This window comes from Artibeus jamaicensis, unplaced genomic scaffold, assembly GCF_021234435.1.
Source record: "Artibeus jamaicensis isolate MK-2021 breed Jamaican fruit bat unplaced genomic scaffold, CSHL_Jam_final contig_233, whole genome shotgun sequence".
Taxonomy (NCBI): Eukaryota; Metazoa; Chordata; class Mammalia; order Chiroptera; family Phyllostomidae; genus Artibeus; species Artibeus jamaicensis.
In genome coordinates, this window is record NW_026521486.1 from 22,026,022 (window position 1) to 22,052,263 (window position 26,242).

Here is a 26,242-nt window from a genome sequence, read left to right on the forward strand (position 1 = left end):
TTTGGTTCACAGGCCCACACTCAATCCACTGAGCTACTCTAGCCAGGGCTAGAACTCATTTTAAATGTTGTTTTCTCTTTGTATAAAACACTGATAAATGATTTTTAGTAAAATATGCCTTTTGATTACATAGAAAAAACATAATTTATGTATTTATTTCAGCCTCAGTTTTACTATCCTAACAAATGAGGAAATGAGCCATTGAGTGTTTGTGCTCTTACCAGCTGGTGGTGTGCATTTTTGTCAGTGACCAGAATTACAGAGACAGAAAGCAATTCAAGAATGAATGAAAGTCATACCTCACATAGGTAACCATATATTATTAACAAATGCTTCAATAATCACTAGCTTTCCCTTTCCAAAGAAAACTAAAGGAAAAATAAATTTGTCTTGATTTGATATAAGAAGAAAATTATTACTTAAACCAAACTATAAAACATGCATTATGTGCAAATTAAAACATTGTCAAATGAAAAGACATCTCATTATATTTATGAAACTCTAAAAAAGTCAGAAAGCTCACTCAGAAATTCAGTGAAGAACAAGAAGTTAAGACGAGTTTAAATCAGCAATATTCATTTTTATTTAACCCTCCCCAAAAGTCTTATATACAATTTTAGCAGTCACATTCATCCATTTAATTTTTATAAATTCAGCAGCAGTCTTTGGAATACTAGGAGAAAGAGGACTGTATTGTGACCTCCAGTGAACCAGGTGAATGCTTGCTCCATTCAATAGTCCAGGTCTTCATCAGGTATCTTAACGGCTGAATTAAATCCATAAATAGAAAAACTGTTATTTTCTTCTTCACGTGCACATGCTTAGAAGAATTGCATTATAATATAATATAATGTAATTTATTACATTACTCCACACACACTCACTCACATACATTCAAAAGCACATTGTTTTCCTGAACGGAAAACTTAAATGCAACAATCTTCACACTTCAGTATACATAAGGATTATTTCTATCACATAGAACTGCCGTGGTGCCCAGAAATGCTATTTTTAATATAATTAAATAATTATTTTAAAAAAGCATTTAAGCCCTGGCTCAGTGGACTGAGCATGGGGCTGTGAAGCAAAGGGTCACTGGTTTGATTCCCAGTCAGGGCACATGCCTGGGTTGTGAGCCAGGTCACCAGTAGAGGACACATGAGAGGCAACCACACATTGATGTCTCTCTCCCCCTCTTTCTCCTTCCCTTCCCCTCTCTCTAAAAATAAATAAATAGGACTTCCGCTAAGATGGAGGCATAGGTGGAGATACCGTGCTTTCTCACACAACCAAGTTTAGAGACAACAAAATATTAGCAATAGAAAACATAACCAGAACACAGAAAACTGAACTTTTTGGAAGTCTGATAACAACAAATTCTTCAGCCTGACCGGTAAGGGGTGAAACCAGCAGCTGGTGGAGCGGGGTTGCACAGGAAAACTCGGTCAGACGGACTCAGGCATGCAGATCCCAGGTGTGGGGTTGCAAAGGGCAGACCCAGTGAGCGACCTAGTGAGCCTGACCCAGTGAGCTACCGGAGGATCCGGTGAGGGCGAAGGGCGGCGGGTTGACTGTGCTGGCGAGTTCCTGCACAGATAGACCGGCGAGGGAGTGGGCAGTGAGATGGGACGGAGCACCTTCCAGCGACCAGAGGCACCAGAGAAGGCCGCCATTTCCCGGCTCTGGCCCCGCCCCTGCCCCCACTTACAGCGTCACAACCCAGCGACCCCACCCTGGAGGCCCTGCCCCACCCCTAAGGCTTCGCTCCTCATACTTAATGGGCAAGAACAGACCAAAAATGGCTCAAGAAGATTTCAAAGCCCCAGAGCCCATAAATCTAAGTGATGAAGAAATAGCAAAACTTTCAGATGCACAGTTCAAAACACTGGCGATCAGGATGCTCTCAGAACTGGTTGATTTTAGTCACAAATTAGAGGAACATATGAAGGCTAAACTAATTGAAATGAAAGGAAATGCACAGGAAACCAATAGTAATGGAAAGGAAACTGGGACTCAAATCAGAAGAGTGGACCAGAAGGAGGATAAAAATGACCAACCAGAAAAGAAGGAAGAAACAAGAATTCAAAAAAATGAGAAGAGACTTAGGAACCTCCAGGACATCTTTAAACGCTCCAATATCTGAATTATAGGGATACCAGAAGGGGGAAAGGAACAGCCACCAGTGGAAAACTTATTTGAACAAATAATAAAGGAGAATTTACCAATCTGGCAAAGGAAATAGACTTCCAGGAAATCCAGGAAGGTCAGAGAGTCCCAAAGAAGTTGGACCCAAGAAGGAACACACCAAGGCACATCATAATTACATTAGCCAAGATTAAAATGAAAGAGAGAATCCTAGAAGCAGCAAGACCTAAGGGGACAGTCACCTACAAAGGAGTCCTCATCGGACTGTCAGCTGATTTCTCAAAAGAGATCTTACAGGCAAAAAGGAGCTGGAAAGAGGTATTCCAAGTCATGAAATCCAAAGATCTACAGTACGACCAAGATTGCTCTATCCAGCAAAACTTTCATTTAGAATGGAAGGGCAGATAAAAGTGCTTCTCAGATAAGACCAAATTCAAGGAGTTCATCATCACCAACCCCTTTTCTATGAAATATTAAAGGGACTCATCTAAGAAAAAGAAGATAAAAAAGATGAACAGTGAAAGGACAGCAAATGCACAGTTTTTAACAACCACATCTAAAACAAAAGCAAGCTAAAAGGACAGCTAGATTAGGAGCAGAACCATAGAAATGAAGATCTCATGGAGGGTTAGCAACAGGGGAGTGGGAGAAGGGGGGAGAAGGTACAGAAAACAAGTAGCATAGACGGTAGGTAGAAAATAGATAGGGGGAGGGCAAGAATAGTATGGGAAATATAGAATCCAAAAAACTTGAGACACATGGTCATAAACTAAAGGGGGGGGGAATGGTAGGGGTAGGGGATGCAGGGTGGAGGGGAATGAAGGGGGGAATAGAACAACTGTAATGGCATAATCAATAAAATAAATAAATAAATAAATAAGCATTTAAAATCGAAAAAATATCTCTAAATAATTCTGGAACAGTTATCTGTAAGTGTTTACTCTTTAAGGAAAAAGTTGTTTGAGCATTATTTATTATGCCATAATAATATTCATGTGTTTGAGATTATAAACTGATAAGAACAGATACTACACATGATCTTAGCCAAAATGATGAGAAGCAATCATGTGTTTGAGATTATAAATCAAAAGTCATTCATTGTCCTCAGTTTATAATAGTGGTAGAATTTACAAATATTTCTTTATACATATACATGTATAATATCATAGACACAAACATTATATTTAAATACATATTCAATAAGATGAGCACATGGATGGAATATTATCACATTTTATGGGTGATTTTTTTCCCTTTCTTAGCTGTCCGCACCATAATTTTCCAAACATTACCTGATTGATTGCCATTCAGGTGATTGGCCTGGTTGCCATTACCTGATTGATTGCCACTTTGTTTCCAACTTTTACTTCTACTAAGAACACTGCAGAAAAGAACATTATATATGTTCTTACATACCAGTATATTTATCTGACTGGAAAAAATTCTCAGTGGTAGAGTCATTGGGTCGATAGATCTGTGAAGTATTTTTAAAATTTTTAAGTAGAAGTTTCCAGGTTGCTTTTCCCAAAGGCTACAACACTTCTTATTTCCAATAGCTATGTTCAAAATTACATTTTTTCTGTATTCCCACTAGCAATAAACATTGGTGCTTTTAAATTTTATTGCTCTGATTGATGTAAAGTGACATATCATCATGAGACATAATTTGAATTGCCCAGACGTACTGGTGAATTTCAGGATTTTATTTTTTCTTCGTATTTTGTTTTATTTTTTATATTGATTTTAAATTAAATTTATTGTGGTGACATTGGTTAATAAGATTATGTCGGTTCAAGTGTAGGTTTCTATGATACATTTTGTGTATATTGCATTGTGTGTCCACCACCCAAAGTCAAATCATCTTCCTCACCTCCCTTCACCCTTTACTACTTGCCCATCCACTTTCCTCTTGTAACCACCATACTGTCATCCCTGTCTATGAGTTTCAGTTTTATATCCCATATATGAGTGAAGTCATATGGTCCTTAGCTTTTTTCCCCGACTTACTTCACTTAGCATAATAATCTCAGGGTCCATCCATGTAGTTGCAAATGACAGGCTTTCATCTTTTCTTATGACTGAGTAGTATTCTATTGTATATATGTACCACATCTTCTTTTTCCAATTATTTATCAGAGGACACTTTGGTTGTTTGCATGTCTTGGCCACTGTGGATGGTGCTGTAATGAACATTGGAATGCATATCTCTTTGCAAATAAATGTTTTCAAAATGTTCAGGTAGATACCCAGGAGAGGAATTGCTGCATTGTATGGTAACTTTATTCTTAATTGTTTAAGAAAACTCCATATTGTTTTCCATAGTGGCTGTACCAGTTTACATTCTCACTAGCAGTGAATGAGGATTCTTTTTCCTCTATAACTTCCCCAACAATTGTTGTTACTTGTCTTGTTGATAATAGCCATTCAAATATGTGTGAGGTAGTATCTCATTGTAGTTTTGATTTGCATTTTCCCAATAACTAGTGAAGTTGAACATCTTTCCATGTATCTGTTGGCCACTCATATGTCTTCATGGGAGAAGTGTTTGTTCATATCCTTTGTCCATTGTTTAAATCGATTGTTTGTTGTTGAGTTGTTGGAGTTCTTTATGTATTTTGGATATTAACCCTATGTGGTGTTGTTGTTAGCAAATATCATCTTCCATTTGGTTGGCTGCTTTTTTTGTTTTGTTGATGGTTTCTTTTGCTGTGCAGGAGCTTTTTAGCTTGATATAATAACATTCATTTATTTTTGTCTTTACTTCCTTTGCCTTTAGGGTCAAATTCATAAAAATCTATTTATATAAAGTGACATACAATCATTAGTCATAAATTTTAATTGCCCATACATACTGGTGAATTTGAGCATTTTAAAATGTGTATTTGTCATTTGGAATTCATATTTTTATAAGATTGAATTTTTTTAGTTTCTCTATCTTTTATTTTATTTTTCACATTTTTTATTGTCGTCCAAGTACAGTTGTCTTGATTTCTCCCCCACTCCAGCCATCCCCACTTCCCACTATTGATCTTACCCCCCTTTGGTTTTGTCCATGTGTTCTTTTAAAAATTGTATTTATTTATTTTTACAGAGAGGGAAGGGAGGGAGAAAGTGAGGGTGACAAACATAGATGGGAGAAACATTGAATGGTTGCTTCCCACATGTGCCCCAACCTGGACTGAATCCACAACCCAAATAAGTATGTGTGTACCCTGTTTGGAAAAGAACTAGCAACCTTTCACTTTGCAGGATGACCCCCATCCAACTGAGGCACACCTGTCAGGGCTGAAATTCATTTTTTTAATAAGTTGTCTTTTCACGGTTTTCCCAATTATCCATTAGATATTGTCTTTGTCTAAACAACTGCTAAGATATATATGTATGTATAAAATTTACATATAAATATTTACTTTTTTCATTAAATATACAAGTTGCAAGTGTTCTCTGTGTCTATATGATATTAATACTTTACAGTTATATAATTTTAAGGTTCCAATTTTTATTGTTTGGTTCAATCTGTTTTTCTTATATTCATATATACTATTTCTATAAAACCCTTCCTTTGTTATGTATCATTTCTAAATGTATATAGAAAATGTACCCACTAACTCATTTCACCATCTTTTCTCCCATCCAAGTACTAACCAGGCCTGACCCTGCTTAGCTTCGGAGATCAGATGAGATTGGGTGCGTTCAGGGTGGTATGGCCGTAGACACCATCTTTTCTTTTTGAAGTCTAACTTAGCAAATTTCTTCCCTTATTTTTTTTATTGTTATACTTTCATCATAAAAGCAAATTATAAAATTATAAAATGAAAAAGCCCCTAAAATTTGATATAAACATAAAATGTAGCAGATAAGACCATTCATTGTAGGGCTCTGTACAGCCTTTTCATCTTAGGTTCTCATCACTTCCCCTCTCTTCACATAACCTCTCCGTATTTCTACTTATTTCATTAAACAATCTTGTCTCTGTTAATAGCATCTTTAATTTTTGTACCTCAGCGCACAGCATTCCACTTGTCTCCATAAATATGTTCAATATATGTTTTTTGAATGAAAAACTTATCTTTCCCTAAGGTGTACTTCTCTTTTATACCTTCATATTTTGTACATATTTTGTCCTTGCCCTAAAATAGTCTACATTTAGTCATCTCATGTTTAACTTGAACATTACATCTTCTTCCCAATCTCCCCAAACTTTCTTAAGCAAACTTTCTATATTCCTTTAGCATCTTATACTTAACATAGCATTATACAACCATAAATATGTATTATTTCTTTCCTGAAATGACCCCCATAATATCTGTAAAAGATTTGCTCATATTTATTTATCCAGTGTCTTTTTAGCTCCATGATAGAACATTGTCATGGCTTAGAATATATATGCAACTGAAAGATGAACAAGTCATAGTAATAAAATCTGTTATATATTCTATATATGAATGTTATACATAAACATATAATAATCTATATGGAAATATATGTGTATATACATTCTTTCTAATACTATAAGAATTATCAATTTTCCAAAGGAATGTACTTCTTTAAAATGATGATGAATAAATTTTCCTCACTTACCTCACTGGGCTATAATTCTCATTTTCCTTTTCAGTGTACTTCAGAATGGTCCCCTAAATCTTTGGATGTGGAAATTAGTCCAGCCGAATTAACACCATCTGACTCATTGAAATTTTCTAAAAGAAAAAAAAAAACGATTACTGGGAGATACGTCGGATTTTCCCTTAAGTGCCTTAGAAGGTCTTTGAACATTTAAAACCACTATCTATGATTAGGAAGGCAAACAAGTGTAATTTGGGGGCACATAAGGTCTTTCCCATTCCTTGAATGTGTTCCAGACATAGTTGCAGCAAATACAAATCCCTTGGCCTGAAGAAGTAAGGCAGGCCCTGTTAGAGGGTAAGGACTATTGAGAAGGCATTGAGCCTTCTTGGAGTAAGAAGCTATTGGGATATTTTTTCCAAATCAGCAAATTATACTTCCCAGAAGCAGAATCAGTGCACTGGTGCTAAACAGAAGTTGGAGGACAAGGAAAGCATTACGTAATGGTAAATAAGGCTAGTCCTGTCAATAGTGCTGGCTTCTGATGGGATAAAGATATAGAAAGTTCAAGCTTTTAGAATTTTAGGGAAATATGGTAAATATTAAGTTAGAGAAAGGAAAGTAACAGGAACGGGAATAGAAGAAACCATTAAGAGATATAGGAAAAGTTAAACTACACTTTAGGAGATTTAATTTGTGCTTTAATAAAATGAGGCCCAAGTCATAATATTCTACTATATGACTCTGTACTTTTATCAGAAACATAGACCTCTTAGCCAGTGGGCTCCCCATGATTACAAGTTTTATGTTCTCTAAGAATTATTTTTAGTTATGCCCGCCTTATTCCTTATATGCATCATAAGCTTCCTATTACTACTCGTCTGAGATTTCTTTCCACTGCTATGCCAAGTAGAATGCTTCAGCCTCAGATGCAGATACTGGCCTGAACCCCAAGGCTATATTCTTTAAAGAACCCACAGACCTGAGAAATTCAGCGGGTCCTGATCATCTGCTTTCAGGCTGGAATTCATCTCCTGGTATTGAACTTGGTGAATAAAATTCTGTCCTCTCAAAGAAACTGACATGAGATATCATAAGTTAGAAATCAGCAAAATAATAATAAATTTTTCTCTTCCTCTCTATGCTTTTTCCTACCAGTGCAAACATACCCAGTCTTCATTCATACCCTTGTCTTGTTTCCATCCCATTCCACTACCAAGCTAAACCTACTACCTTCGTAGAACAACCCAGTTTCTTCCCTCAAGGCAGCCAGCTTTTTTTTTTTCAAATTCATTGGAACTTTTTCTAAAATCTTTCTAAAATCTATCTCCCCTTCCGTCTCATTATAAAGTTTTTTCCATCTTTCATTCCAACTATTTCAAAATGCTATCCTCATCAATAATGTGGTCCTCCTTCAATCCCTCATACATCCTGTTGTCAAACAGAACTTTCCAGAGGCTGCCTGACTTTTGCATTTGCCTATATAATACTTTTTAGTGACTATTCACTTATCATGGAATATAGAACTTCATAATCTCTTCTCTCTTCTTCAGCTTTATCACTAGCTTCTTTCCTTGAGCTCAACTTTTACTTCCCCCTGAAACAGCAAATGTTGCATCCTTTAAATTTCTCTTTACTTGTCCATAGCTTTCTCTTTCCCTGTAATGCACTTCATCCAGTTCTTTGACCTTTGTTTTCAAAATTTGTCTCAAGTGCCTCCTAGAAGCCTGATACTCCCCTTGTCCTTTCAGTTAGTCATTCTCTGTGTCACTTTTTCCCTTATTTATATGAATGTATAATACTACATTGCAATTTATTTGTATATATACATATCTTTCACTATACTTGAAATTCTACTAAGACAACAACAACAACAACAACATTTGATTATCCATGACAGTATCATCAGATCCTAGGCACACTGCTAGACAGAACAGTAAAATCAGTAATAAGTACATAGTAAGGGCAAATAAATGAGCAGTAAAAGGTTCACCTTAAGCTATATAAGCATATGTATTCTAAATAATCAATTCTATACTGTCACACTTAAATATAAAGATGGAATGTAAGAATCATTAATACAACCAAAGCCCTTTTTCTTTTCTGAAATCTTGCTCCCTCCTTTTTGAGAAACTGCTTAAGCCTCTTGTAGGCTCCAGCTTTCTGGCTATTTGATACTCAAATGTAATTTTTTTTAATTCCAAGAATATTCTCATCTCATAAAACATTAGAGAGACTATGATTTGCCTCAGACCTGTAAGCTGCTGTAGCTGTCTTCGCTTCTTAGTCCACAAGAGGAGCGCGATGAGACCAGCCAACACAATGACCCCCAGGACTCCAAATACGACAAGGAGTGTGTGACCTAAGAACAAGTAAATATGACAAGAAATGAGGTCAGAGCTAAAAGAACTGGGTCTCTAATTACTACCCCTTTCTTAGGTCTGGTTCAGAATTGCTGAAGTGAATTTCTTATCTTCAGAACTTCTGATCTAAAGTCTGTTAACAAGAAGGATTCTAAATAATGCAGACAATTGGTCCCATGCTCATAAACCCCATGATATACCTGAAGCTTTTGGTGGTTCTTCGCCTGTAGAAGAAAAAGAGAAGAAGGAGACTTAATTCCAATAGTGATATATAGAACAAATATTTCTATTTCTGTATACTTAAAGCTTAGATACTGTTATTAGCCAATAAATTTAAATTTAATTTAATATAATTTTACCCCAACAAATTTAATTTAAAAAGTAGAATTTATAAGAGTTGGAGACTGACTGGGGGAAGAGATAGATGAGAAGTAGAGGAAGAAACTCAAACTGGAGATGTGGATGGGTGGGGGTACCACTTCCCGAATTAAGAAATATATATTTTATTGAATTTTTTAAATTTTAATTTTTTATGTTAATCTTTAGTGCTTCTCAACCAAGGAAACTACTTGTTCCCACCTAAACTTATGGTCTCTTTCACTTATTTCTCTCCGCACAGGGACACAGGTAAATAATATGCTTTTCCTTGGTGAAGGGCAATGTAGAACAACAAATATTTTCATCATTTCTTCAAACTGAAACATCATGATTCTCTCCCCACAAGACCCCTGTGTTGACATATCCAACCTTTACACAATGAACTTGACTTCCTGCCCCTTCTTTGCTGCCTGAGATTCCAAGCTTAATCCAATATACTGCCACTTACCTGAGCATATCACAGCGGCATCCTCCTTGTGCCCACAGTCACTGTGTCCCCAGGATTTGGCAGGACAGTCCCACAAGGAAGATTCATTTCCTTTGCACTTCACTTCATTGAGCCATATGGGCCCAGTCCCGTGACCAAACGCCGCCTCTTTTAGTGCCTTCAGAGCTGAGCCACAGCCCAGTTGTCGACACACCACCTGAGCATTGTTAAGGTCCCAGGAGTCATCACACACTGTCCCCCAGGAACCTCCATGCCAGATCTCCACGCGTCCAGAACAAGTAGTGTTTCCTTCTTGAAGTCTTATCTTGTCTGAAAAATCAGAGACCCCCTAGGTCATTTCTGAGAAGACAAAAACTCCTAAGAGGTCACAGGGGAAAGAGATAGTTGAAACACTTTTTAAAACTCTATTTTACAACTTTGCTATTTAATGTGCATTTAAAAATATTTCAACAAAATTTATTTTTTCATGAAAGTACATGTCCTTTCAGCAAAATATTTCATACTGGAGATAAGAACATTAGTATGACTCAGGAAACATCAAAAGAATAATGTTAACATTGCATAATGTTTATTTTTCTCAAATAGAAAAGAGCTTGGGAGATTGCCAGGTACCTAAAAGTCTCCTTCCAGCTTAAGAAGATGGAGAAAGGGGAATGACTGCTTCTCTCTTTACATTAGTATAGCAAGATAATATTTGAAAGAAAAATTGGAAAGGTGAGGTAGGCCATTCAATAGTCAAATACTGAACCACATATATTCTGCTCCTCATTTGTTTACATTTATACCATGGGGAGTACAAATATTCTTTGGAAAAAATGATATCTGATCTTGGAAATATATAGGTCAAATTAAATAAAACAAATGATCCCATCCGGGTAGAATCGGTTTTAACTAGAGTACTCATTTCTACTTAAGGGGATCAAAAGATGCTAGTGGAGTCGCAGAATGGAATTTTCATATAGGCCAACAAATACTCACTGGCACATGTGATCCAGGTCTCCTCTGAGGGGTTTGGCAGTCCCTGCTTCCATGGAGATGATGGACACTTCCACAATGTGTCAGGTCCTTTTGGACACTGAACATTGTCCACCCACATGTGCCTGGATGTTTTAGTTGAGGATGCCGGGATGATGCTCCCTTTGTCTGCACAGCCCAGCTGCCTGCATACCACCTCCACAGTGGTTGGAGACATGTTACTCTTGCCAATGCTGCCCCAAGCTCCATTGTAAAAGATTTCCAGACGCCCCGTACAGGTCTCTCTGCTGTTTTCACTGCTCAGTCTCAGAGACATGAACTCTGGGGTGAAATACAGAGTTAGTAGTTTCACATATTCTCTGACGATTCACAAGTCTCCCTCCCTTTACTGTGATGTGAGAATAACTTCAAAAAAAGGTATGCTATATCAATTAGTAATAATCCTTTAACTTCTGGGTGATTTAGTAGATTTAAGTAAAATATAGTATTTGTTCTATATTTCTGCTTTTGTAGTCTTGGGTTTTGTACTCGGGTACCTCTTTAGAATGCCACCAATGATTCTAAGTTGATTCTCAAAGCCCTTTACTAATTATATATTTTGGATTTTCTCCTTAAATTACTATATTTTATCCTCAATAATAGTATTCCATTCATTTTTTTACAACTGTCCTTGACAGTTAAAATTTAGTGAGATATTCAGGCACTAAAACTAAGACTTTGTGTATATTACCTTAAAATGTAATATTTTCCTTTCTGACATGTCACAGTTTCGCTGCGTATGTTCTCTCCTAAATTTGTGTTATTAAGTGTAAGTCATATTGAAAACACTACTGACATATAGAATACTTTATTTCCCTAAGTTCTCAAATCATAATACTGTTTTTCCCAATATATAACAGCTGAGCACAATTTTCCACTTCACAATAGTTTCTAAAGCCTGCCATGTATACAAAACAAGATCAATGGCCTCTTATGGTAATTTTTGTTCCCATGACAAAAAATTTCTTATTACCTGTCATAAAAAATTACTTGGGAATGGTAATTTTCTTTTTCCCTGTAGAATGTAGTGCTGATATATTTCTTCTTGTCCCTTTAAATCTACTTCTTTATTAATACAGTGATTATTGAGTGGTGCACTGAATCCTTACCCAATATTCAGCTCCAAATATATTTATTAAAAAACTTTTCATTATTAGTTTTGTTGTTATTTTTGTGATATGTAAGATCATTTCTGAATTTTTCCCCTTCTGACTTTATAGCACCTTGGTTGCTAGCATTAATTATTAAAATCTATACTTCTGGGACCCTGACTCTCACAATAATTTTCTTTGTACCTACTTTTCAGGGAATTCTCACAGATTAATATCCCCCACTACCCTTTGTCTGACCTCAGTCTTTTCATTCATAATTGTGACCAGAGGTTATATGCAGACTTACCTGAGCAGATAACTCCTGCATCTTCTTTATGCCTGCAATTGTGCCGTCCCCAGCCATGTGAAGGGCATTGCCAAATACGAGCTTCTTTTCCATTACAGTTTACCTCGTCCAGCAAGATGGGCCCTGTTCCTTCCCCAAAATAAGCAGAACCAGTGGCATTAATGGCCACTCCACAGCCCAGCTGTCTGCACACCACATGGGCATTGCTCAGGTCCCAGTTGTCATCACAGATGGTGCCCCAGGAGCCCTCATGATAGACCTCTATTCTCCCAGCACAGCGACCACCTCCATTTACTAGGCGAAGTTGACCACTTGCTGGAAAGAGAAAGTAAAATATTAATAAAATGCATTCCTATAGATTGAGACAACTTTTATAGATTGATCACTGATTCTCACCTATGCAGGCAACAGCACTTTCTTCTGGAGTGGGAGATCTTGTTGGGTTCAAAGATGATGAATTGCATGGAGATAGTGTCTGACTCTGGTTTCCTGCAGACATCAAAGTACTCAGTCATACAAAGTAAGGTGAGGAAGGGAGGCCAGATGATGTGTTAGATAAATGAGCTGACGATAAACACAGCTTTAGAGAAAAAGGAAGGCGGGTGAGTCAACCAGACAGGGAATTAATCAGGTGCTTTGAGGAGGGCTGGCACATGGTAACCTCTAGATAACTATGAGGTCCATGAACATTAAGTTTACACTTTCTCTGAAAAGACAAATGAGGTTGATATTCTAGTATATTTCTCATGACCCCTCACAATGGATCTTTCCCTTTTACTTTTGCTCTTCACCCCTATATGTACATCAGCCCTTATCGCACACCACCATCGGAGAGGCTCATCACTGGCTGCCCTTGATCCTCTTACCTGAACAGATTACAGAGGCCACTTGCCCTGATGAACATAGCGATGCACCCAGGGCAGTTACAGGGCAATCTCCCATGTGTTGCTCAGTTCCACTGCAGTGAAACATGTGCCTCCAGACCTGACCATTTCCTTTCCCAAAATGTGCTCCTTCTAGGGTAGAAAGAGCAACTCCACATTTAAGCTGCTGGCACAAAACGTGGGCATCTTCCATGTCCCAGTGAGAGTTGCAGAGGGATCCCCAAGTTCCTAGAACCTTGAGTTCCACTCTTCCTTCACATTGGGATTTGCCATTCACCAAGCGGATTTCTGTGTATCCTGGAAGGAAACAGGGCTTTAAAAAGATGTCTGTGATTACCTAACCCTACTCTCTTCAAGGTAAAGGAACGAATTGAACATGTCCTCTAGGTCTTACTTGAGCAGACTACTCCAACATCTCTACTGTGACTACAAGTCCCATCTGGGCGGGGTGCTACTGGGCAGAGTGAAAGATGGGACTCATGCCCCTCGCACAGAAATTCTTCAGTCCAGATCTGTCCATTTCCTTGTCCAAAGTAAGCTCCTCCCAGAATAGAGATGACTGTGCCGCATTGTAACTCTCTGCACAGCACACCAGCAGCTTCCAGAGAGAAGTCAGAGTCACAGACAGAGCCCCACGTGTTACCGTGTCTTACTTCCACACGACCAGAGCAGGGAATATCCCCTCCAACCAGTCTGGGTTCCCTGTGGGCTGAAAAATAATGTTTCAGTGAGAGATAACACAATTCAAAGATTTTCCTTCATGTTGGAAGCGAGGAAGGAAGTGAAGAATAAGAAAGGGAACCACAGTGCTGAGTGATTTTCCACACTCATTCCTTTTGGCTTTTCTGTCTAGAATTTGGCATAGCAAATTCTAGACTCCCCTATTCCTCATTAGATCAATTCATCTGAGAGAATTCTGAAACTCTGCCTCCTGAAGCCAACCACTCCTGGAGGCCCTATAACTTTTCCCTTTCTACATTTTCCCTGTGTTGTTCATAGCATTGGCAACCAGAGATAATATGTAAACACTCTATCTTTTAGCCCTATACTCAGTCCACCTAATGTTATCTGGGGTTGGCCCCAACCTTTTCAAGTGGTTTTATGAAAAGACTTTTTATATAGTTCTTGTTTTCAAAATAAACATCAGACCTCCTTTCCCCCTTTGTTATCTGTTGCATTTTATATGTGAGATACTTATTTCTCCTCCTTTCTGCCTGACAGAACCTTTCATGAAATCCCTGATTGAAGGTTCTACCCTCAACTATCATCTTATCAATGGACATCTCTTAACTGCCAATGCAATTTTTCATCTATACCTTTCTTTTTAAATTTATATTCATAAACATATCTACTCAGACATCTGGACCTCAGGGTATTCAAAATTGAATAAATTATGCATTGAATGCCCACTGCATTCTTTATTCAATTAATGGTATCTAGACCAAATTAGAATGACCTGAAATTAAGCCACTTCTTCATCTTCCTTAAATATAATAGTGATAGTAGTGAACATTGAGTACCTACTAATATGGAATTTTATTAAGTTTTTAACAAACATCATTTTACTCTTACAGTTGCCTTGGGGAATAGTTATTAATATCATTCCAATTTTGCAAATAATAAAATAAACAGGTATAGTAATTTGCTAAATTCATACAGCAAGTTAGAAAAAGGCTGGGATTTGAAAGTAAGCAGATTATTGCAGACTCTAGGATCTCATTCTCACAATAACCCTGCACATTAAGAGAGTCACCAATCTCTGTCAGTCCTCCAGCACATTTCTTCTGCATATTGTTGCTATTGCTTTCATGTAATTTATCATCATATGTCACGTAGTCCCTGTAATAGCTTCCTAAGTGGTCTCTTTGCTTCTAAATTCTTTTTCTAATAAATCTATGACATGATCACAACTATATTAATTACATTTCAAGTATTTTCACATGATTTCTTTGTCTTCAAGGTAATTCAATGTTTCTTTACTATTTCTATAATAATTTATCTTATCAACAAATATTACTATGCACCTGTGATATTTTAGGCATTTAGGTGGGTTTAAAATTCTATTACAGAGCTCAGTCTATCAGTGAAGACAGATAATACTAATGCTACTGACAATAATCATAACTATTTATTGATCATTGGATGTATAATTCCTCTAAGGTAGGTGGTTTTGTTATCACAATTTTTCTTTTGAGGAAATTGCATACACAGAACTTTGGTAAATTCCCCAATATCTCCTATCTATTAAAATTAAGGAGAGATAATAAACACTAATAAGTCAGCATACTTTAAAATATTCTATGATATTACCTTAAAAGACTTAATATCTATTACTTTATCAATCATACCTGATACCCCAGCCTAAAGATGCCTAGGGGTAGTACGCTTTTCCATGATTCTGTACATATGCAGAAACTTTTCTATCTACTTATGATGCACTTCTCAACCTGAAATAAAGCTTCTTAACACATTTAAAAGTCTTACCTGAGCAGGTAACTTTGGCTTCTTCATAATGATCACAGGTAAGTCCACCCCACTGCCAATTCTTGCAGTTCCAAAGAGAAGTTTCATTTCCATTACAGCTGCTTACAAAGAACCACATGTTTGATGGCTTAATTTTGGAATAACTTTGATAGGATGATTTGAGTGCAGATCCACATCCCAGCTGCCTGCAAACCACATCAGCTTCTCTCATTCCCCAGAATCTGTCACACACTTTTCCTACTAGTTTCTGAATTTCCACCTCCACTGTCCCAGCACAGCGGCTGCCTCCTCCTACAAGTCTCAGATCCAGATCTGATCCATCTGCAAAAGAAACAAAAACTTAGGCTATAGATACATGTAGAGGTTAACTTCCAAAGGATTTTTTTAAATCTTGATCCTTTCTAGATACCAAGACACTGGAAATTATGGCTTACCTATCTGATGGCTTTTCTCACAGACAGTATAGATCATAAATTTGGTTAGAAATGGGATTATAGTTCCAAGTTTTAACACAAATTGTCAGTGGCAGAAAAATAAGGACAAGACAGATATGTTTTAAAAAGAGCTTTATAATTTTGTGTCTCAGAGCTCTAGGTAGATTTAGAACTTAACGGCAGTTAGAATAATTATTACAGAAAACTGAGTCAGACAACCCCCTAAAGTAGTCAAATAAATAAATGTGTATACATAGATTCAGAGATGACTGAAATCATCATAATGCCTGAGCAGTTTTGTGCTTGAAGATTGTCGTTTAAAATAAACTACTATTTTAATGACGAAAAGAAATATGTTAAAGATTCATCACAACTCTAAAACAATTCCTAAAAAAGAGGTTATTAGATATTTCTGTCTTTCACATCTCATACCTATTCTTACTCCTAAAAAATATAGGTTCTTCCTTCTCCGCTTTTTTTGTTTGTTCTAACTTACCAGAGCATGTGACACCAGCATCCTCATTATGATTGCAATAATGCCTTCCCCATTCATGATGTCTGCATTGCCAAATAGCAGATTCATGTCCAAGGCAGGAAACACTGTCAAGCCAAATGTGTCCAATTCCTTCACTGGCATTAACTCGACCAATGCCAGTGATGGCAGTTGGGCATCCAAGTTGCCCACATGCCACAGCAGCATCATTGCTATCCCAGCCATCATCACACACTGTCCCCCATTCTCCTTGGAATTTCACTTCTAATCTTCCTGAACATTTATTGACTCCATCTACCACTCTCAGGCTCAGATCTGCTCCATCTGTAAAAGGGACACAAAACAAGTCAATGACAAAGAAACAACAAGAGACCTCTGGTCAAGGTGGCAAAGTAGGTAAAGTCTGTGCTTACCTCCTCCTATGATTACATCAAATTACAACTAAATTAGAGAACAGCCATCATTGAGAAACACCTGAAACTCATTAAATAGAAGTCCTATAACCAAGGATATAAAGAAGCCATGTGAAGATTGGTAAGAGGGATGGAGATGCAAAATGGGTATGTCCCACACTCACAATGTGGCAGTTAAGAATCAGAGGGACATTTAAAAAAGAATTAGAGGGATATTTTGGCTGCAGAAGACCCCTGAGGAGTGAAGGGTCCCAGACCCATTTTGTGCTTCCCAACTCAGGCCATCAGTGTTGAGGAGAGGAGTCCCCACAACATTTGACTATGAAAACTAGAGAATATTGTGTCCACGAAAGACAATGAGCTGCCAGAGACTGAAGCACTGCAGGTCAAAAATGTCTGTATACAGACTCACTCACTCACAGTCTCAATAACTCTAAGCTTCAGTGCAAAGGAAGCATCTTGAAAAGCTCCAGGGATATATGGGGAGAACTAAATTGAATTTCACATGAGAGCTAGAGAGTTCCCCCAACTCTCTCTGGGAATGGATGTTCCTTTGTTGCACTCTCTATCCACCCTGCCAGCCAGATGCAGGTGGGCATAAAGTCTGTGTTCTCCAATAATCTGGCTAACACTATTCTGTGCCCTGGTGATTTCCTGAGACCCCCCCCCAACTCACTTCTCTGGCCTGAGCCTTTTCCAATGATTCCACACAAGTGGACTACCTTGACTCTCAATGCAAAATTTACCCAAATTGCGTAAAGGTCCACAAACTCCAAATGAACAGTAGTTGCAGTTAACCTCAGCTTGCTAAGGGGTCACAAACCTAGTACAAGTGGTGAATGGTCTCGGTCTGCATTGTAACTTCTTCCAGGTGGCCCCAAGCTTCATATAAGTGGTGGCCAGCCTTGCACTACATTGTAACTTCAACTAAGGGGACACAAGCCTGGCCAAACTGGCATATGGCCCCAGTTTGCATCCCTTCCAGGCACCTCCATGCACAGCACAAGTGGCAACAAAGAAACAGATCACTTTGTAGGTTCTATCAAGAGTTCCAAGAAAGGCACAAGTGGCAGATGAACTTGGCCACCATAGTAGCCCCACCCAAAAGGCTCTAGAAGTAACTCACCTATTGTAATTACAATAACAAAAAACAAAAAGAGTAACACACAAACACACATAAAAGGAGTAAAAAATAATAACAAAAACAAAAATGTAGACAGGTAAATAAGAAAGTAGTGATTTCAGAATGCATCTGAATTTAAGCAATCATTAATTTAAAATAGACTTTTAATATAAACATTGCTTGGTATATATGAAGCAAATGGCAACCAAAACCCAAAAATCTATTATAAATATACAAAAAATAAGGAGAAAGAAATTCAAACATAACACTATAACAAGTCATTAACATACAAGAAAGTGAACAAGATAATAAGAATGAAATAGAGAACTGCAAAAACAATCAGAAAATCATTAATGAAATAGCAATAACTACATGCTTATCATAATTACTTTAAATGTAAATTATGAAGTTAAAGTCATAGGATGGGTAAATGATAAGAAAACAAGACCCATAAATATGCTGTCTACAAGAGATCCACTTCAGATTAAAAGACACATACAGTCTTAAAATAAAGGAATGGAAAAAGATATTTCATGCAAATTGAAATGAAAAAAGTCTGGCGTAGCAATATTTATATCAGACAAAATAGACTTTAAAACAAAGGCTATAAAAATAGACAAGGAAGGGACAAGGAATAGACATTTTTATTCTAACTATATTTTCCTAAACATTCCTTGGAGTTCAAGATGTACTAGGTCTTCTTCAAACTACAAATTCAGTGGAACCCAATCAACAAAACAAACAAGCAAGCAAAATATAACCAGAGACATTGAAATAAAGAAGAAACTGAAAGTAACCAGAGGGGAGGTGGGAGGGCATATTGGGGGGAAAGGGGAAAGGGTGGTCAAGGAACGTGTATAAAGGACACATGGACAAAGCCAAAGTGGGGTAGGATTGAGGATGGGAGGTGGGGATGGCTGGGGTGGGGGGAAAATGGAGACAATTTTACTTGCTGTCTCCAAGAACAATAAAAAAAAAGAACTCAAATGAAAAAAAATGGAATGTCATTGCTGCACATACAAATCCATTATCCCTGTCCCCTGATCAAGTATGAATGTTTGTAGACAGACACAGTGCCTGCTTATTATACTGATACCATAGTAGTAACATAAATGAGATTTCAATAGAAAAATAATAATTTTGTTTAATCATTTGACTCTGTAAATTTGAACTAATAATTTGGGAGGAGATGGGTTAGTGTGGCTAAAGAAGGGACATTTGTAGGTAGAGGATAACAAGAAGGGTGGTAGTGTGGGGGCGTTGGAAGTGGCGACTTGCTTTTACAATCATCCAGAAAGAAAAATTTACTAGTTAAATTATTTCTTCTTTTCTTTTCTTTCTTCCTTGCTTTTTGGTGGAGAAAGGAGATAGAACTATTTTTTAAAACTTTTTATTTATTGATTTTAGAAAGAAAGGAATGGAGAGAGGGGGAAAGATCAATTTGTTGTTCCACTTAATTATGCATTCATTGGTTGATCATGGATCACAGCAGCCTTGATGTATAGGGAGGACTCTCTAACCAACTGAGCTACCTATCCAGGGATGGATCTAACTCTTGTTTAAACCCCTCCTTCAATCCTCATTACTTGAATCTCAATTTCACTGTTCATCCTTCTCTTCTAATCTATTTTAATATCGGTTACCTTAAAAACTCCTCGGGTATGAGAACTGGAACCTGAAATTAGGTAATGATAAAGTGACAAAGAAAGCAGACTCTTACCAACCCCTCTTTTTTTTTTACCCTTTCTTGGAGAACAGAACAAACCCAGATCAGTCCTTACTTAAGCAAATCACTCCGGCATCCTCAGCATGATCACAGTTATGCTTTCCCCATCCTTGGTGTTTGCAGTTCCAGAGAGCTGACTCATTTCCATTGCATACAAGATCATCAAACCAGATTGGCCCAGAGCCTTCTCCAAAATTAGCTGAACCAGAGTAACTGATAGCACTTCCACATTCAAGCTGTTTACAAACCACAGAAGCATGATCTCTATTGAAGTTATCATCACACACTGTTCCCCATCGTCCTTGGAATTTGACTTCTATTCTTCCTGAACACCGGTTTCCTCCATTCACCAGCCTCATCTCCAAATCAGATCCATCTAGGACAAAGAAATGGCCAGAGTTCAAAATGCTATTCACTCAGAAGTAATTTTAGAAAATAAGATTCCTCAAGACACTTAAATGTTCATGCTTTCCTTAATATAGTACCTCTTTTCAGATGCTGCCCACTCTTATTTATTGGAGAATTTTAATCTTTTAAAAATAAACTAACAATGAGAACTTTTATCTACATGTACTTACCATGAAAATTGTTTTACAGATTAAATTTACTTTCTGGGTTTTTTTCTTCCTCTACTAGGACAGAATAAATGCTCTTCTTTTGTAGAAATAATAAAATTGGCTCAAAGTATATATTCACAAAAAACTTGATCTTATGCCAGTGCCAGGCTGTTTTGATTACCGTGGCAAACTGACAGTAACCAAACAGGAGGTTAGAGGAAATAATGGGAGGAAAAGGGGGAAGGGTTTTCAGAAACATCTATGAAGGACACATGGACAAAACTAAAGGGGGATGGGATCAAGAGTGGGAAGCGGACAGCTGGGGTCTGGGGAAGTGGGGTGGTAAAAGGGAGACAACTGCTTGAACAACAATTAAATTGAAAAAAATTAAACTTGAAAAAAAATAAAATTGGCTCACATACAAAATAGTAAAAGAGCCAAATTGGTAATTTGTTGAACATTTAAAATCTTTATTTTAATCTTTACTTGCAAACAATTCAGAGCTCGAATAGTTGTCTAAAGTTGAACTTGGAGTTAGAAAACAGGAAAAAGCAAAAATAAAATGCATAAGCATGCATAATGCAAGAGCACCCTGTGGTATACCAGATTATTAAAAATTGAGGACAAAAATTTATTAAAATAATTCATTTCTTATCCATTTCCAGTTCAAAGGTTTTTATTTTTCCATCTTCAAAGTATCTGGTATCATTTTTAGCAAAGAACAGCTTTTTCATTAACAAAGTATTCTCTATACACTTTCTGTTAGATTTTCTGCGAGGACTAAGATACCCAAGGAAAGGAGATTTGCAATGAAATTTTGGGACACATGAAAAACAAAACCAGTTTATTTTGTCAAAATATTTAGAAGGCACCTTTTGGAAAAGCAATTCAATTTTAAAAGCTCTAAACTCCAGGCAAAGACCTCTACTTAACAAGATTTTTGATCATGAAAAATTAATAATACTTTACAGATAAGAAAACTGGGGTTAGATAATTAGCAAAGGATCAAACACTTAGGATGTAGGGGCAAAGAAAAAGCAGTGTAGCACCAGAGTCTATTCTCCTTACTGTTAGGCTGTATTGCCCCTGGTATGTAGTGATAAAATCTCTCAGGAGGCAGAGGCTCTGAAGATTAAGCATTAATCAGAGTGGAGAATCTCTGAAATCACAGGAGACTAGTTAATTGAGTTGTTATGCACTGCTATTATTATGCACCAGTTGGAGCTTTATATGTGTAAACTTGTAAAAGCAAGTCTGAGTAACTTCGTTCTGAGGCATTAATAAAAATAGAAAATGAGTTAAAAGCACTGTGTGCTGTTTCTTAGCTTAGAAAGTCAACTCTAAAAAGAGCAATAATTATGATGAGAGCTTGGCAAGATTTATGATGTTTTTAACTTTGCTGTAGATGTTTGATGTACATGTTACTATTGCTTTTCACTGCATGATTAACATAAAAGACCAGAAGAAGGAGGAGGAGGAGGAGCGGGAGGAGGGGGAAGGTGGAGGAGGAAGTGAAAGGGAAAATGAGGGGAGAAGGGGGAAGAGAGAAGAGGGGAAAAGGGAGAAAGAGAAGAGAACTAAATTGTCAAGGTAATGAGAAGCAGTAACCCATGAGAAACCTAACTTTAATTCTTAACACCAGTGTATCAGTAGCTTTTTGTTTGTTCTCTCATCTAGTTCTCAGGAATTGAAGTTTAGAAAGATTTAACAACTTGCTCAAAATAATGGCATTAAGGAGGGGCTGAGCTGGAATTTAGTCCTGTATTTTTCTAGGTACTAGCCTGAGTTGTTCCCATTATACCACAATGCCTGGGTGGAAGTAAGTTCTTTCTAAAATCAGTCCTATGGAGGACAGTCTCTAAGAATGAGGCTGGGAGGTGAGAAGGCTGCATAAAGTTCCATGAAGTGAGCAAGAAGAAATGAGAAGCCCAGGAATCTAAATTGGGTAAGAAAGTTGACCTTAGGATTTGTCAGCAGAAAGGTTTGAGATGGTTTTATTAATTATAGTAAGGACAACTGAGATAAAACATAAAATGTTTTATAAATTAAAACCACAATATATCCCTGGATGGTGTGACTTAGTTGGTTGGAGAGTCGTCCCATTAAACCAAAGAGTTGTGGGTTCGATTCCTGGTCAGGGCACATGCTTAGATTGCAGGTTCAGTCCACAGTAGAGGAGCATACGAGAGGCAACTGGTTGATGTTTCTCTCTTACATTGATCTTTCTCTCCCTCTCTTCCCCTCTCCCCAAATTCAATGAGCATGTCCATGGGTGAGTATTAAAAAAAATACCACTGGAAGAAGCAATTATACTTTGTGATACAATCTTCCTCCATAAAAAATAAGTATTTAAAATGTTTATTTCTTGATTCAGTAAATTGATTATCAGTGAGAGGATGAAAAGTTAATAATTTATGAGTCAGTGCATTAAAGCAGCATTTCACTGGGAAAGAAGACAAGAAATTAACTTAGATATCATGATTTTTTACGTAGAACTAGAAGGTCATAGTAGGATTACTGCATATAAAATTAAAGCTAGTCACTTCCTCATTGATAGAAGTGTTCGAAATCTCTTTTAACTTATTTTTTAATATGAGCTTTGTCATGTGTTTCCTGGTCTTTTAGTAATGGCTTGGGTAATTTTATACGTGGACTTGATTGCATGCAGAAAACTGGCTCCTTTCGTGTTTTTAGCCCATCTACGTATTTTTTCCCCTAAAGCATTTCACATCAAGAGTTTGACTTCTCAGGTCCTACCTGAGCAGGTTACTCCAGCATCCTGTTGGTGAGTGCAGTTATGTTTTCCCCATCCGTCATGTTTGCAGTCCCAGAGAGCTGATTCGTTCCCTCGACAGAGAACATGATCCATCCAAATGCGCCCAGAGCCTGCACTGGAATTAGTCCATCCAGTAGCTTTGATAGCAGTTGGACATCCTAGCTGCCTACAAATCACAGAGACTTCATCCATGTCCCAGCCATTATTACACACAGTTCCCCATTCTTCTTGGACTTTCATCTCCACTCTCCCAGTGCATTTGTTTTCACCATCCATTAATCTCAGCTCCTTGTCAGTTCCCCCTGCAACAGTGGGTAAAGGCAGTGATTGGTCAAGATCCAAAGAGAAAGTAGAGAATTATTATTCTTTAGATTACCTATTTATTTTCCAAATCCAGGTTTGAGAAACATTCCTGGACCCATCCATGGTGCAATAAGAGAATACTATTTCATAGGAATTCAAATACAAATATTGGTATCACAAGCTTCAAATTGAACAATGGCATAAACCAGTAAAGTAGCACAATTCTATACTATATCCTTATGGCTGATATTCTTTATGTCAATTTATATAATCTACATGGAGAGCTTACTATTTCAGTAAGATAGTATAAAATTTTAAAGGGATGAGCTATGTAAGTTTCCACAAAACTCCAAGATCAGTAGAAAGAAGGCTGATGGTGAGGATGCAAAGACCAATTGCAAGGAATTTTACACTTATTTCATGTTTGAAAGACACTGTGTTTAAAAAAAAAACAACTAGTTGAAATCTGACAGAAATGTATCTACTTAAATGGAAGTTGAGATAAAGATACCTTCTTATTATCTTCTACCACAAAAAAATCCCCTCTTCCTTATACTCCTTCCAAATGTCTCAGCTACCACCTCATAATTGTTTTAAATAACAGAGAAACTGTGGTATATGCATCTTGACTCCATCAGTACAATTTTAGATAAGCTTTGGTACTTGAACTTATTAAAGTGTTCCTAAAATTTTCTCTTGTCCCAAATAATTTTGAGGTTTCTCTTCCTTCCTATTGTTCCCTATTTTTAGTTAAACATTATTTCAAACTTTTAGGTGTAATGCTTTTATTCCCTGTATGAATTTATTTTATTTGGGGGGGAACTGTGCTATTATTTCTTGCACTTTTGTGTGTTTGTCATGTTAGGTTCTTATTTTGTGCATTTAATATCTGACCCTGTAAGACCATGAAGTATACTTTTAGACGCTGTCAGCCTTCAGGAGAATTATATGCTTTTCAGTGATTCTTGCCAGAGTGGTCTAAGGCTTCAAGTATATTCGGCAAAGTACTCACCAAGAGAACCAGTGACCAGAGAGGCACTAAGAACTGAGATCACAGCAATAATGAAGGGACTCAAGTGGACAAAACATCTTCTAAAATCTGAGAAAAAAAGAAAGAGGGCAAAAGTATAGTCTTCCCAAAGAGACTTTGGTAAAGGTAGATGGTTTCAGATATTTAAGAAGATCACACCAAAGACAGAAAATCCTTTCTTTTAAATAGCAAAGCAAACAGAAAAAATTCATACCCAAGATCATACAGTCTCAGTGAAATAGCTTTGAAAATCTACATGTTAGTATATATCCTAAAGGTGGATAATTATAAAATTTGGGGGTAGAAAAACAACTGCAAGAACAACCTTAAAACCTGAAAACTTCAAAAGGTACTAATGAAACTTAGAAGTGGGCAGTTTTTTCTGAACGTACAGAGCAATATTCAACTAATGTTCTCCTCTCCAAGCCTACCTGATCCACATTGTTATGTGGTAAGTTCCATCAGGTTGGCCATAATTTCACCGGTACCTGACACAGTGCCTGCTAAATAATAGCCAAACAATACATTGATGGACTCAAGTAACAATGTTTACAATGGAAAACCCCAAATATTGGATCTTATCTCCCATTACAGCATAAAGTGCTCTTAAAGCTGCTAGCACTTTAATTTCTTCTCTCTACACTAACCTAACAGTAATTTAAAAGTAAAAATGATATCTTCTTGGCCAGGTAGCTCAGTCGGTTAGAGCATCATCCTGATACACCAAGTTTGTGGGTTTGATCCCTGGTCAGAGCACATACAAAAATCAAACAATGAATGCATAAATAAGTGAAATAACAAGTCGATGTTTCCTTCTCTCTCTCTCTTCCTGCCCTCTTCTTCCCAACTCTCTTTCTAAAGCCAATAAATAAAAATTAAATGAAAATTAAAAAGTAAAAATGCTGTTGTAACCATGGAGCACTCACTTTGGAATAAGTCACTGAACTTTGCACTTACAATTTATGCTTTCATGTGACATATTATAATTCAATTTAAAAAAGCTTTAAAAAAGTAAAATTCTAAATAAATTTAACACATCCATTTAAATCATACAGTAGATTTGGACACTCAAGGGTGTTATTCTAAATTTCTTCTAGGTATTCAACTTTCAATTACTACTCATTCCTACATGTTCTATCTTTTATAACGAGTATTGTTTTCATACTCAGTACAATTTCATTAATTTCATCTCAGCAGTATTACAAAACTGATAGCAAATCTAATCTCTATCGTGTATCTTCTATTTAGAATCTACGATTGATGAGAGGTAATGCCATATAAGCATAATGCCTTTTTCCCATTCCTTACTCTCCTGATGCCAGTCACTATTAAATCAGATCCACTGACTGTCAGGATAATGCTCTGCTCTGTTAAAAAATAAATATAGAATAAATAAGAAGCTTTTACCAGGAGATCCAGAGTTTTCATGTGGAACCATTCTGAATTTGTGCATTCCAAAGTCCTATGATTTTTTAATCCTTTTGTGTTAGTCCCTAGAAATGTTCTCCGAAAGAGAGGACCACTGAGAATTCTAAAAATCATCTCACTTCCACAAAGAATCATAAGGCTACATAATGGAGGTGGAGTCAACCAAAAGAGGGAAGTCATTAAAAGAGTGAGATTCCCTTTTACTCATGTTTTTTTTTAAATATGGGGCATCAAACAACCAAAAGAAATTGAGAAAAGTTCACCATAGATTTACACAAATGA

At 37.0% G+C, this 26,242-nt stretch overlaps 1 protein-coding gene and 1 pseudogene across 1 annotated transcript; both read right to left on the reverse strand.

Moving 5' to 3' along the window:
- Positions 1-559: 559 nt before the first annotated feature.
- Positions 560-26,082, reverse strand: CD163 (CD163 molecule). Its single transcript, XM_037167812.2, has 17 exons — positions 25,940-26,082; positions 24,515-24,601; positions 23,181-23,501; positions 19,922-20,242; positions 16,608-16,928; positions 15,678-15,998; positions 13,588-13,902; positions 13,176-13,490; positions 12,706-12,798; positions 12,310-12,624; positions 10,876-11,193; positions 9,898-10,206; positions 9,272-9,295; positions 8,963-9,070; positions 7,691-7,786; positions 6,727-6,842; positions 560-766 (listed from the first exon to the last, which is right to left on the reverse strand). The coding sequence occupies exons 1-16, from the start codon at positions 25,983-25,985 to the stop codon at positions 6,757-6,759; spliced, it is 3,396 nt and encodes a 1,131-aa protein (XP_037023707.2). The 5' UTR covers positions 25,986-26,082; the 3' UTR covers positions 560-766; positions 6,727-6,756.
- LOC119065759 (uncharacterized) lies at positions 3,097-3,209 on the reverse strand (annotated as a pseudogene).
- Positions 26,083-26,242: the final 160 nt, after the last annotated feature.

Bases quoted from the DNA above. Each gene is read 5' to 3' on its own strand.
- CD163 (XM_037167812.2), bottom strand. From the start codon at position 25,985: ATGCACAAATTCAGAATGGTTCCACATGAAAACTCTGGATCTCCTG. The intron at 24,602-25,939 runs GTAAAAGCTTCT...TTTTTTTCTCAG, and splicing joins TGAAAACTCTGGATCTCCTG to ATTTTAGAAGATGTTTTGTC. The intron at 9,296-9,897 runs GTAAGTGGCAGT...TTTCTTCTACAG, and splicing joins TGCCGCTGTGATATGCTCAG to GCGAAGAACCACCAAAAGCT.